Source organism: Gracilinanus agilis, chromosome 2, assembly GCF_016433145.1.
Source record: "Gracilinanus agilis isolate LMUSP501 chromosome 2, AgileGrace, whole genome shotgun sequence".
Classification (NCBI taxonomy): domain Eukaryota; kingdom Metazoa; phylum Chordata; class Mammalia; order Didelphimorphia; family Didelphidae; genus Gracilinanus; species Gracilinanus agilis.
The window spans coordinates 560,076,382-560,091,293 of record NC_058131.1 but is presented as its reverse complement, the minus strand read 5'-3'; the positions used below and the strand labels follow the sequence as shown (position 1 = coordinate 560,091,293).

At 35.9% G+C, this 14,912-nt stretch overlaps 1 protein-coding gene across 1 annotated transcript in view; it reads right to left on the bottom strand.

The window, feature by feature from the left end:
* TCF12 (transcription factor 12) overlaps window positions 1-14,165 on the bottom strand; it is a 416,597-nt gene extending 402,432 nt beyond the window's left edge. Inside the window, exons 1-3 of the mRNA XM_044665300.1 lie at window positions 14,015-14,165; window positions 13,297-13,393; window positions 12,367-12,439 (exon numbers count right to left, since the gene is read on the bottom strand). Coding sequence (XP_044521235.1) covers window positions 12,367-12,439; window positions 13,297-13,371 — 148 coding nt within the window. The 5' untranslated portion in view covers window positions 13,372-13,393; window positions 14,015-14,165. The remainder of the gene's footprint in view (window positions 1-12,366; window positions 12,440-13,296; window positions 13,394-14,014) is intronic.
* Window positions 14,166-14,912: the final 747 nt, after the last annotated feature.

The following is a 14,912-nucleotide window of genomic DNA, read 5'->3' as shown; positions in this document are numbered from 1 at the left end:
TGAACACAGCCAGGAGAACATTGTACACAGTAAGAGCAATATTGTACAATGTTAAACTGGGAATGATTTAGTTATTCTCAACAATACAAAGATCCAAGAAAACTCACGACCAAAAAAAAAAAAATGCTATCTACCTCCAGAGAAAGAACTGATGGAATCTGAATAAAAATCAAAGGATATTATTTTTTAACTTTATTTTCTTCATTGACTTATGTATATATGTACGAATCTTCTTTCACAGCATGACCAGTGTGGAAATGTTTTGCATAAATCACACAAATATAACTAGATCAAATTGTTTTCTGTCTTAGCTAAAGAAGGAGGAAGGGGAAAGGAGGGAGGAAAAGAGGTTTAGAACTCAAAATGTTAGAAAACAATGTAAAAATCATTTTTGCATGTAACTAGAAAAAAATAAAATGTAATAAAAAATTTAATTCTTAAATCAATTTGTAGGGATAGACTAGGCAAATAATATCAAAGAAATACAGCTGTAAAAGTTTGTTCCTCAAGACTAAGTTTATTTCAGTGAGTACTTCTTGAATTATGTATGTATTAGTAATAATAACTAGCATTTTCAGGTTTGCAAAATAATTTAAAATATTATTTCACTTCATTCTTAAAACAACCTTGGAAAATAGAAAGTAGAAGATATTATTATCCTCATTGTAGAGATAAGGAATCTGAGATAGGAAAAGGTTAAATGACTTATCCAGGATCACAAATTAGTAAGCAATTCAGGCAGGATTTGAACTCAAGCCTTTTTCTCTCCAGGTCCAGCACTCTACCCACTGCACCACTTAACTGCCTCATATATGTGATATTATTTGTATAGGGAACTCCCAGATGAGAAAACTCCCTCTATCAATACAACTAGGTCTTGATTAGTATAAATGATTAATTCCATGAAGTAGCTGAATTATTATGAATTTCATTCCACACAGAGTAGCAGCCTTCTGACCAATTCCTTCTATCAACCTCATTGAATCAGGAAAGAGGCTTCTCTTTGCCCTGAATGGCAATGAGTTAAATATGCCACAACTTTTGAAAGACCGGTATTAAAAATGGAAGGAGTTTCTACAATGAGGACACCTATAACTTTCTTTTCATGATTAGTTTCTTCCTGACAGCACTAGATAAGTTTCAAATCTCCAGCACCACTTATGATCAGCCCATCCCTATGTCATTATGTTCAAAGTAAGACTTGCATTTTTTGTGCCTTCCAGTTGTACAATCTGCACTCTTATTTATCCCACAACAACCTCAAAACAGCAACATATGCCCCTAGGACCATGAAGCTTGATTACTGTAATTCCCTCCTAGCAGGGCACCCCACAGTGCACCTCCACTGCTTACAGCTTGTGCCGAAGGCAGCAGCACATTTGCTCATTGATTTGAGCAACCGTGATCATATTAAGTCCAACCTGTGTTCTCTACATTAGCCTCCAATGAAGTGGTGGATTGATTTTAAGTTGGCCCTGCTGGTTTTTAAAACCCTTAATGGCTCACTGGCAAACTATATGAAGCAAATAAGCCCAAGCAACACTCAAGACCATGTCCCTCAGGCTCATTCTTATAGATAGATAACCTGCTCAATGATTTAGACAGTCCTTTATTCAGACCTCCACAACACCAAAGGAACCCCCCATTGTCAAGATCCAATCACCTTCCTTAAGTTAAGAACAAAGTCTACAAAACACTTCAGATCAATCTCTTCTACTTCTAATCACAAAGCAAAAATGTCTTTCAAAGTTATCATTGTTTTGCTGTTTAAAAGTCTAATTGAGATTAGATTTGAGTTTTTCTTACTTGTCTTTATTTATGATTATTTTCACCAACAAGCTCCTCTTCTTTTGAAACATTCTAGATTTAGTCATAATTAAGCATTCATTTCTAATCTGTTTTTATTTTTAGCATGTAAACTTGGACTTCTTCTCTACCTCATGTAGAAGCCTGAATGGGTCAAATATAACCTTTATGAATATATACTTTAAAACTTTCTTAACATGAATTGTCACCAATAGCTATATCTCTCTTCTTGATGGAGTCCATTTTCCTATCAAGACAATGGAATTTAATCTACAAAAGCGTGATAATGGGGAAAGCTTCTGATGTAGAAATATAAAATTAGGGGGCAGCTTGGTAGCTCAGTGGATTGAGAGTCAGGCCTAGAGACAGGAGGTCCTGAGTTCAAATCTGACCTCAAACATTTCCCAGCTGTGTGACCCTGGGCAAATCACTTGACCCCCATTGCCTAGCCCTTACCACTCTTCTGCCTTGGAGCCAATACACAGTATTGTCTCCAAGATGGAAGGTAAGGGTTTAAAAAAAAAAAAAGAAATAGTAAAGTTAGTCTCAACGCCATTAGTAAAGAAGACATTCAGGGGCAGTTAGGTGGCTCAGTGGATAAAGAGCCAGGCCTGGAGATGGGAGATCTTGGATTCAAATTTGGCCTCAGACAATGAATAAGATAATGAGGTATTTTTCACTCTTGGAAATTCTTTCTAGTTTTATCAATTCATGCCCCTCCAACATGCAATAAGCTCTGACCAAAATGAACTATATATCTCGTTCCCCAGAACACACCTATGCTTATCAGCTTCTGTGTTTTGTCCCTTCTCTAGGTCTAAATGTTCCTCCTCTGAATCTATTGAATTCCTACCCATCTTGTCAAACCCAATTCAAATGTACCTTCAACAGAAAGTCATTACAAATCCTGCTAGTCTTACTCCATACTCTGTCAGCACTCATTTTTCTTTCTCAGACCTCAAACACCATTTTTACATCTCTTATGCCCTTTTATTTCATTTGTACATTACAATAATCGACACAGGGATCTTAACCACCTACTATAAAATAAACGCAATGAGAGAAGAGGATCTTAACTAAAATCTTTGATATTAAAACCTAACATCATGATCTGGACACAACATGAATTTAACCAAAATCTGCTTAATTGATTAGAATTCAGCAAGAAGCACTGGAATCCATGTAGTACTAGAATACTCCAAGAACCAAAACAAAATACTCTGAGAAGACAGAGAACACAAATGCTAAGAATAAGAGTAACAAAGGCCCTTCCTATCCCCACCACTGCAATATTGTACTTCAGTTCTGTCTTTATTTTATATAATCCAGCTCTTTTTCAGGGAACCACAGGTTTTCTGCAAATAATTAAAAGAAAACAGAAGGGAAATCTTCCTAATTAATCCATATGGCCAGAAGTACCTATTTGGCTAGATGGCACAAGAGTGATATAGTCCTTAGCCTAGAGTCAGGAAGACAGATCTTTCTGAGTTCAGACATTTACTATCTGTGTAACCCTGGGCAAGTCATTAAACCCTGCTTGCCTCAGTTTCCTAATCTATAAAGTGAGCTATATAAGGAAACTACAAATCCCTCTAGTATATCTGCTAAAAAAAACCCCAAATGGGGTCACAGAGTCAGACATGACTCAAAAATGACTCAGCAACAACAAATTTATTTAGCTTAGTTTTCCATATTGTACTGGGGACCACCTATACCCATTAGCCAAAAAGAGTATTCGTTATAGCCTGCCCTCCTGCCTGCACCTATAGATTTTCCCCATCTTCTAATCTTACATTATCTGCAAAGCAACTTGGGTCCCAATGTGAACTCTAGTATATACTGCAAAAGCCTCAGTTATCAGTAAGTGAAATGTAAGTATTACTGGAGTCCATGAAATCAGTTATTTGCATTCTCTCCACTCAGACTACAAGTAAGGATAACAAACAAGTATTACAGCCTTATAACAAGACAATGTAACTGTTTATTGAGGCACCTCCCAAAAAGAGTGAAGAAATCAAGCTTGCCACTCTGTACCTTCAAATCCCTTAACTATGAAACAATATAATATCTGCAAGTCATTTAAGAAAGGTGGGAGGAGATAATATATATGGTTAATGCTAATCTACTGACCATCAAATTTCTTAATTTTCCTCTAATACCAATTTTCCTTTAGTCTTTAAATAATACATGCATGAGTGGAAAATAAAATGTTTCATAGTCTTATTTTATTACCTTATCCCCAAGGAAGAATGATTTTTCCCCTTAATGTAACTAGAATAGAATGTAACAACAACATAGAAAGTAACAGTAAAATCTCTCTCAACAATATTGACTTCTAGCTTTAAAGCAGTTTCTAGAAGTTAAAGAGTTCAATCACATGTAAGGATATGAAAGAAGTTCATGAATTCTTTTCTATAGATTGGGAGAAGGGTGGTATTTATATAAAAACCAATTCACATCAAATACAGGTTTCCACATCCAAAGAAATACCTTTGATCCAAACTCCAAAGTCCTAAGTTTTTCCCTGAATCCAACTTTCTTTCATTGACTACTACCTCTAATGACAGAATGTATTGTGAGAATATCACAAAGCTCTGTTCTAGAGTACTTACTCATTCACCTCACTCTTACTATATTCTGTAAGTAAAAGTTTTCTAAAATCTGTAATTCTAGCTTTAACTTCTCACACCAAAAGATATATCTATCATCTAAAATTTAGCACTGAACTCACAATTGCCTCCCAACGATACCACTTTTCCTTTGATATACTAGGTTTGGCAAGACTGTCTCCCTTCCTTCCCCAATAACATTCTATCAATCACTAAATACTGCCAATTTTCTTTCTTACACGTCCTTCCTTTCCACTTCCACAACTAATAGCCTCATTTAGGCCCTCAAGAATGCAACAGAATTTAGGGACATCTTCACTTCTACGGAGGAGAAAAATCTTCAGAAACACATCTTATAAATATCCGATTTCCAAGATTCATAAACACATAAAAGCTAGAGCTACCACCCAGTAGTTAAGCCTGCAAAAAGTTGTAACATTTTCAAAAAAGGAAATGCAAACTAATAGCAACCAATTGGAAAAATTCTCTAAGCACTAATCATAATCTAAATAAAAATTATGACAACTGATGGTTTACTTTGCACCCAGCAATTTAATAAAGAAGACAAAAAGCAGAAATAATCAGTGTTGGAGAAGTTGTGGGAAATCGGGCAAAATAATACATTGTTGGTAAAACTGCAAACTAGTTTAACTGTTCTGGAAAACAATTTAGAGTTATGCAGGAAAAAGTATTAACTTTTCATACCATTTAAGCCAGCACTCCTATTGATAATTTGCCCAGAGAATGTCAAGGATAAAAAGAAATATCCCAGGTAACCCAAAATATTCATAGCAGCACTTTTTGTTATAGCATGTACATTTCTGGCAGAATAGAAGCCCCTTCCTTCAAAGAAGAGACTTCTTCCTTCTTGTCTCACAGTGCTTAGCACAGTCAGGGCTTTAAAAATACTTGTTAATTGATTTTTTTTTATTTTAAAGCCTTAACTTCTGTGTATTGACTTATAGGTGGAAGATTGGTAAGGGTAGGCAATGGGGTCAAGTGAATTGCCCAGGGTCACACAGCTGGGAAGTGTCTGAGGCCGGATTTGAACCTAGGACCTCCTGTCTCTAGGCCTGGCTCTCAATCCACTGAGCTACCCAGCTACCCCCTGTTAATTGATATTTTAAAAAATCAGTATCCATAAGTTGGAAAAGAAGAGGACAAACAGAATTCATATTACTGCAGTGAAACATTATGATACTGAATGGAAAATGGATATAAATAAGGGAAGACTTCCACTGACTGATGTAGAGAGAAATAGAGCCAAGAAAACAATAAGCACTATAACTACAATAAAACTTGAAAAAACAACACACAAAGCAACTGAATTTGTATTAAGAGTCAGGCCCAGAGATGGGAAGTGCTGGGTTCAAATCTGGCCTCAGACACATACTAGCTGCGTGACCCTGGGCAAGTTTCTAAACCTCCATTGCCAAGCCCTTACCACTCTTCTGCCTTGGAACCATACACAGTATTGACTCTAAGGTGGAAGGTAAGGTTTGTTGTTTTTTTTTTATTCAATGCTCAAAATCAATTCTAGAAGACAGATAATGAACTGCTGTTCCTCCTCTCAGTGGACATAGGAAAAGATTAAGGATGAGGAATGTGGCAGAAGAGAATGCTATATTAGCTGGTTTTCTTGAATATTTTTTATTTTTACAAAGGAAAGTTGAAGGGGCAAATGAAGGGTATTACTGGAGAACTGGAAGCTTGCCAGTTTGTTTCTTTATTTTACTCATATGTATTTCTTTACTACAAGAATTTCTAGAGGAGCTAACAAGAACTCCCTTTCTCCAGTCTGTTTCCATCTCAGTCCATCCTCTGCTCTGAAGTCAAAGTGATCTTCCTTCACAGATATGACCATGTAATGCCTCCACCACTACTATTCAATAAAATCCAGTGATTCCCTATCACCTCCAGGATCAAATATAAAATTTTCTGTTTGGCATTCAAAGCCTTCATAATCTGACCCTCTCCTACTTTGCCAGTCTTACACCTTATTTCCCACCATGTAGTCCAGTGACACCGACTTCCTTACTGTTCCTTGCACAAGACACTCCCATCTCCTGGCTCTGTGCATTTTCACTGGCTCTCTATACTCCATGCCTGGAACTCTCTCCCTGCTGGTTTGCATTTTTTGCCCTCACTGGTTTCCTTCAAGTTACAGGGGAAAATCCCACTTTCTAATGGAAGCCTTCCAGTCTCCCTAAATACTGATACCTTCCCCCTGTGAATTATCTTCAATTTGTTCTGTATGTATATATAGACATATCTATATCCATAAATAGATTGATGTCTCCACCGTGAGCTCCTTAACAGCAGGGACTATCTTTAGCATTTCTCTTAAACCACAGCTCTTAATAAAATGCTTGGAACATAATAGGGGCTTAATAAATGCTTGCTGACTGGCTTGTCAATTGACTGAAAATTTTAAAACATCAATAAAAATTTCATCTCAATATATAGCGACTAGAACAGTGTTCCTCTAACACCTTATATCACTTGCTACTACTCAAAGATTTTCTTTCCCACCAGTTTACTGGCTTTCCCTGTCCCACTAACAATTTAATTTCTTATTATTCTCCTATACATAATGGAAAAGCTGGAGTCAAGCTAAACTTCCTGTCACCCCCTAACACAAAGATGTCTATTTCTACCTCCATGCTCTACCAAATGCTATTCCTCATACCTAGAATCTCCTGTCCTCTACAAAAATCCAGTAAATTTAACTAATTCAAAATTCACTTGCTCCAGAAACCTTGCCATGACTGATTTCCATCCAGCTTTCCCATTCTGTCCTTGCATTCAGTATTTGAAGTGTAGAACTATATTAATTTGTGTTGGAACTGTATTATTTGGTATAACTGCAACATAGTTGGAAAATGGAATATAGTTGGAATAGCCAGAATTATATATATATTATATTGGAACTATATTTACGTGGAACTATATATTAATTCTATGTGGCTCTATAAAATCAATCCAGTATTTAGTAGGTTCCTATTATGTGCTAGGAACTACAGAAATATTATTAAGTTTCTTTGGGTCTTTACATTCTTCCTCCTCTACATAATCTACTCAAAGGATAGGGAAAATTTTTGGTGGTGGTTTTTGTTGTTTTTTTTTAATCCTCCTACAGCTCCAAGAACAGTATTCTGCACACAGTTAATATTCACTAAATGTTGCTAGTAGACAGACCAGACAGATGAATAAAAATCTTTTAGTTAAAAAAGAGTAGCATTTTCTGAACTGTAATGTTTTTAAACATGCTTTTCCCTTTTCATTTCACTCTCTATAGTACTAAAGCATTAGGTTAAATTTTAACTTTCCCATCCTGACAAACATAATACAAATAGCAACTGAAATGCAGTCACGTCAGCTGAGAAGGAAAAAAATGGCATCCTAACACATTACTGAAGTTTTATAATTTCATCAAAAAACCTGTAAGAGACTATGAGTCATCACTAAAACAAGGGTTAAATCATCAAAATATGAGGTATCTAATAACAGTTCCAAGTAATGTTAACAAAGTCAGAAATGAAACACAAGTATCTATACTTAACAGTTGTGCTAATTGTCCACTTCATTTAAATCTAAATTCTTATCATATAATTCTATTTAAATCAAAAGGTCATCCACCTTCCCCATCTATTCCATTATAAGAAATAGTTTTGTCTGATCAGATTTGAAAAAATGCAAATTACAATGGATATTAAAGGAAAATTCTGTATTCCAAAATTACTTTATAATTGCAATTTCTTAAACCATGAAATAATGAATTTTGTCTTAAGCCAAAAATAAAACTATAAAAACCCAACCATGAGTATACTTTTAAAAAAATAGTGTGGCCAAAAAAAAATCATACTTTAGATCCATTAGACAGGATTACCATTTAAAGTTATACTGAAGTTAATCATTTGTGAAACTAAGAATCCATCTATAGTATTAATAAAATTACCCCTAACTTATCTACTTTTTAAGTTCTAATTTTTATATACGTATTTGTTTTTTAAGGCAGGCACACCTGCACCATATGCCTGCATGAAAATGGACCTACTTTATATCAGCCATTTAACACCAGACCAGCAAATCAATCATTCTTGTCTTAGTCTTCAGTATAATTCTGTTATTCTTTCCATGACTCACACAAATGACATGTTACTATATAAAGTGTGACATAAATCTCAATATGAACAGGTAAACAGCATGCCTAACTCATCACTCTAAAAAATAACCATAAACAAAAGTACCAAGCCTGGTTCATCCTCAGTTTTAAAAGATCAGCTTATGCTTGCACAATGCTTAAATGAATTATGACAATGGTGAAATGTTGGTTGTTACTTCCTTAATTAAGGATTTTACTAAAATGCTTATACAACTTTGTCACCATTCTAATGGTTTATTGAATTTGGAAAGGAAAAGAAGAGAAACCAATTTTATCATCACTAATTTAAGATCTCTTTTATGGACATGATCTTTAGCAAATATACACTTTTATGAAAGCCCAGAATCTTTTTTTTAATCTATTATTTTAAATTTTTACTTTAAAGTTGTAGTAGTTGAAAGTAAGACAAAAGATTTTAATATTCTTAAAAATTAAAGAGAAAGTATACTGTTCATCATGTTAGAGAAATTCATGACGCAACTTACAAAAAGAATAAGAAATAAGGAAAAACACAAAATAGTGTTTGACTGTTATACAAGAATAATATTTGGAAAAAGAAAAGCTAACCTTTCATTGGTTTTACAAGACTTTCACTTTCAGTATAGAAATATTCATGAGAAGCTATATACTCAGCGTTTTAGGGAATCCTTTTTGAAAAACATATTTCCTATTAACATATGATCCTAAATAGAAGTCCTAGATAAATGTGATTTTTTTCCTCTCTAAATTCACTTATGTTACTTTTTTCTCAAAAACTAAACAATAACATTTTTTCAAATATGATTTACTTTGTAACTGCTGAATCTACTAAAAAATAAGCTGAGGTTACAACACAGAATTTAAACCTAAGAGATCTCAGAAATTAAACACCTATACTATTTTCTTTCTATCCATTATTTCAACAAACTCTTTCTGTAAAGACAGAATCCTACAAAATAGTTAATATAAGTTAATTTTCCTTCATTCCTATAGAGTGGGTCATATTTATGTCAAGGTCACCTTAATAACATCTGACTCCGTATATTTTATTATATCTACATGCAACACAATACTAAATAGACAAGATCACTATCTCCACATATGTACAATACTAAAGTGAATTAACTCCTAGATATCGCCAAAAGTGAGATTTAACACTGCATTAAAATTATAAGTAATGATAAAGTATGTAATAACCCTTTCCCAAAGTGATTTCTGATAATGTGGCAGCTGTCATATGAGTAATGATATTTTACTTTGTTAATTAGATCAAAGTCAATATCAAGAATTATAGCATCCACCGTATAAATTTAAAATGCTATATTTTTTAAAAACTTCTTTAAGAAGGTAAAAATCATTGTTTCAAAACAGGATAAAATATTCATCACTGGGATCTAAATTGTACAATAATTGATCCTTATCAGCGACAGATTTTATCTTTTACATGGAATTTTATTCCTTTGACAACACAATTATTATTTGGTACTGAAGAAACACCTCTTCAAACATTTTATTCTGCAACTGTAAAAAGTTAATGTTTTTAATATAATGATTAAGATAAAATTACAAAATATCTCCAGAAATCTTGGTAGGTGATTGTTTCAAAATGTGGATGCTCTATACAAATGAAAAAGCAACAATACCAACTCCTTCTAAATATTCCCTTTAAATATATTCAGAAAAGAATTTTGCAAATTCTTACATTGTGTCTGCCAACCAACTTGTGATATAAAATATTGTCAACATCTTTCATTTACAAAATTTGAACCTCTTCACATTAATAAGATTTACTTAAATTAAGATGCCTCTGGATTGCATAACATACTGAGCAAAAGAGGAAAAAACTTCTATACCCATTCACAGGATAGATATGTTAAGGGTCAAAAGTTGGGTCTGCAGTTAAAACACATGGAAATCAGTACTCTTAAGCCAGAATCCTCTGCCCCAAAGTATTAGCTAATGCTTTGAGTACTTTTACCACAAAGAAATAACTTCAGATTTTACATATATATAAGTAATTGGGAGATAAATTACCCATCTCAACATGCCCCAATATCCTTTTACTTCAAATTAAATGTATACATGAAAATTTAAAAATATGTCAAGATGATGTCAAAAATCTCTAACAGTTCTAATATGTAAGTAGATAAGTGAAAATTATATTTTTAATTTTATGATGTTAAATAACAAAATATCCTATGTTCTAAAAAAATTAAGTTATCTTGAATAAAAAGTCTATAAAAGAGATTTCAAAAGAACACTGAAAATATTGCTCAAATAAAAATTTTCCAAAAGTTTTCTTAGTTCATGTTCAAAGAATACTACAGGAAGGAAATGAATGACCCCTAGAATCAGTTTCATCTATTCATTCAGAAACTATTTATTGAGTACCTACTGTAGTCAAGGTACTTATATGTTCCTTTGGCAAAAAAACTGAAATTAATTTTAATAACTGTTAACTGCAAAAAATGTGTTTAACTCCCAAAAATAACAGCAGGAAAGGGAATTTGGACATTTGTTCTAACATTTTAAAATGACTAATTTAGAAATAAATCTCTTTCTTACCAAAAAATAGCTTGAGGATAAAGCTTTCCTTTAATTATTAGTAACGAGGAAAGGCAAAATAGCTGACATTTCAAAATATCTTTGTGATTAATATCAATACCAACTTGGAATCCTGTTTTCAAAATGCAAGATATGTTTTACTTTTTATCAGAACTGAATGTCACAAAAATAAAATATTTCCACAAGTGAAATGATATGAAAATAATGAAAATTCTTCTTAAATTAAAGAAAATTAATTTTATCAAGATACATATAGATTAATAAACTTATTTTGCCACATACATTTAACAACTAATTTTCTTAAATAGTCAATGTCATGTCTTTGGTGAAAGTTCTGTGATGTTTCTTTTTTAATCTAAGCATAAATGGGCAAAACACACAGAAAAGTATAGCCTCTTCACACCAGAATGGACTGGAAGTCAGTTTCTGGAAAACTGATAAAGAACACCTTGGATAAAAAGTACACTTTCTTCAAATCCTATAATACAAAAAAATTGTAAAAAATATTCAAGGGATCAATATGATAATTTGATCAAGATGATGATTAGTAATAAACATTCAAAATTATTTTAGGTGGACTTAATTTAATCCGTTTCACAGTGTTTTAGAAAAAGATTCAATCATCTATTTGTTGTTTTCTCCTACTTAGAAGATGTGAATAATATTCTACATTTTATGATTACCTTTTATTTCATTAGCATTCTTTCAAAAAAATTGGCCGCAAATTTATTCCTAACTTTCTACCTATCCTAAATCTATGAAAATAGTCATTTAACCTAATATTTTATTTTCTCAGCCTTATCTGAAGTACACATCTGCATTCATTTAATAGTACCATTTTAAAATCTCTTTACAAACTTTTTGACTAATATGCCAACATTAGTTGCCAAATGCATAGAGAGAAAACAAAAAGGTATAAGTTTTACACACAAACAACTTATACACAACAGCATTTTTTGTTTAGCTGTTGTATAGAAACATATTCCAGATCTCTTATATTAAATAAACATTTTACTACAGCTTAAGATTTATGGGGAAATTTCAATTTTTCAAGACACTCTGAATGGCTAATCTTCTAATATTAAAGACAAATAGATCACTAAGTTTTTATTTTGAAATTTACAGCTAATTAGCACATTGTGTTTCTGTTTCATTTTAAAATTAAAATATTTTAACCTCTTCTAAAAAGCAATATATCAGAGCCCAAGAGATTTAAACTTGGAGATTTCAACTGCACCTTACCTGATCCACTGAACTGACTGCTTCCCAGGGTTGTTGGTCTGGTTTTCCCACTATTAACAGGTGGGGAAAACATCTGCAAAACAACCAAAAATGTATGTTAGTAAGGAAACTCCTTTTATAAGCTGCATCTCTCTGCTACACAGCAGTTCACAGAGAGAAATCAATTAGCTCCCACATTATGAAGTTGGAAACGAAATAAGACAGAGGCAATGCATTCCAAACCAAAAAGACTTGTGAGCTATATTACTTTATAACATTACTTGGAAATACTAGCACTCCTGCTCCTCTATGAATGTAAAAAATTATAAAAGTCAATAATAAATGATTCTCACTGAACAATTAATACATAGAAAAAAACAGCTTGTTCACATGATAATTCAGATAATTCATGTTCCCTTAACTATAAGTACATACAAAAAAGCCTCATTATAACAGTGGTTAACCACACTGCAGGTGTCAGTCCTATCTCCTAACAGCAGAGTTATAAAGATCCTCCAGAATTAAGGACAGGCATGATTTGCTTTCATTGTCAATGGTTTTAAATATTAAATTATTTCTCTCATTTTTTTAAGCTTAATCTAATTAAAATCAACCAAAGGAAAAAGAGGTGTAAGGGAAGGGGTTCATAAAGTTGGCTTCAGAGAAAAGAAAAGAAAATTCTTAAAAGAACTCTGATAACCATCAGGGTCACAGGGTGACTCAACCAAAAGTTTATGATTACATTGTTCTACTTTTCACTAGTGTTAAGCCAATGACCCCTCTGGCATAAAGTTTTAAATCTGGAAGTCTAGACATTACATCAAAGTTCAGGTGTCCAACTTGGCTGAGCTGGACTCAGCCCCTGAGCAGTGCAGCTGGAACTGAGCTTGCCTAATCTCAGGTCCCTTTTACCAGGGCAGAGCCATAAGTACACCTCGAAAGATATCCTACCGCACTGAAGTCCAGCAGGTCACTCAGCTCCTTGTCTGTCCCTATAGCCGCCATCCGCTGCTGCTGAGAATTCATCTTCGGTCACTTCTAGCAGGTCCTAAGATAGAGGAAACACTGCTTAGTGAGACCACCATGGCTCAGAAAGGACTGGAAGCAGAACCCCAAAGTGTATGTGATTGGGAGAGGAGGGAGAAGGATGCCTTTTCTGGGGAGAGGGGGAAGTGAGGGTTAGAGAGCTGGGCTCACTATTAATATTGCGCCTTTCAGTTTGTTTGTTTGTTTTAATAATCCTGGGGAGGCAGAGAACCTGTCTTAAGTACAGGTTTCCCCGCTCCCAGATAGATATGTGCACTTCCCTAAAGAAGGAAAGAAGCCAGGTAGCTGGGTACGAAGTGGCAGATCATTTTGAATACACATGAAAGGGTAGCGGAGGCTCGAGCAACTCGTTAGATCTCCCCTAAGTTTCCAGGAGCTCTGGACCCTTTCCCCCGCTCCCCTTCTTCCCCTACCTCAGACAGCCAGCTCTCCGAGCCCCCGCCAGGAGGTGGCTGGAAGGACCCGGTCTCTAGCTGGTTGAGGTCTCATCCCTCATGGGGGCGGGAGGGGGGGGTCGAAAAGGTTAGAAAGAGAGGAAGGGGGAGGGGTAGAAAGAAAAAGAATTCGCCATCCAACAAGCAAGTGTGGAGAAGAAGAGAGGGAGAGATGTTTAGTGACTCACTATCTAGGCAACAATAGAGCTGACAAGTTGCTGGGAATGTGCATCTCACTAGAGCCATGTCTGCGGCTACCGCTTCCCGGACATTACTGCTGATTTGCAGAGGATCAGTTTGCTCCTAGACACCGAATTGACTTTGCTTTTTTTTCCTTTCTTTTTCTTTCTTTTTTCCTTTCTTTTTTTTTTCTTAAAGAAGCCCACTAAATCTTGCTCTCTCCTCTCCCTCCTCTCCTTTCTTGGCTCGGCCTCCTCCCTCTCTTCCTCCTTCCCACCCAGCCCCGAACCTGCCAAGACAATGAGCCTCCACAGCCCCGGAGCCGCCGCTGCCGCCGTGTGCGCCCCGGGCGCGCCAGCACCAAGCGGAGCGGAGTGCAGGGCGCACAGGGCCGAGTGCGCCGCCCGCCTCCCGGTGGGGCTGCATTTCCCCCGGCACGAGTGCCAGTGCCTCCTCCTCCTTCTACTCCCCCCCGTTCTTACACCCCTCCCCCCACACAAGTTGGAGGGGGTCCTCCGGGCTCGGCGCTTTACAAAGGGGGGCAGAGTTCAGGCGCGGGGAGGAAGGGGGGGAAGCCGAGCTGGGGAACGACTCCTACAGCTTCCACTCCAGGAAGGGGGGCTGCCCGCGCAGCGCACGGGGACCCGGCTCCCAGCTCAACCCAAACAGACCTCCCACCCCATCCACGCTGCTCCCCCTCCCCCCTTCAAGCCCTCCCCACACTGGCTCCTCCGCCCCTGCCCTACTCCTCTCCCAACTCTCCCCCCACCCCGGGCTCCGAGCCCCGAGCCCCCAGCCAGCCCCGAATTTACCTGCAGCTCCTTTTGCACATTCAACCACCCCGATAGAAGTTCACTTTGGCCGGGAGAGCGGGTTTGGGCTTTCCCTTCCACCTCCCGGCGTCTC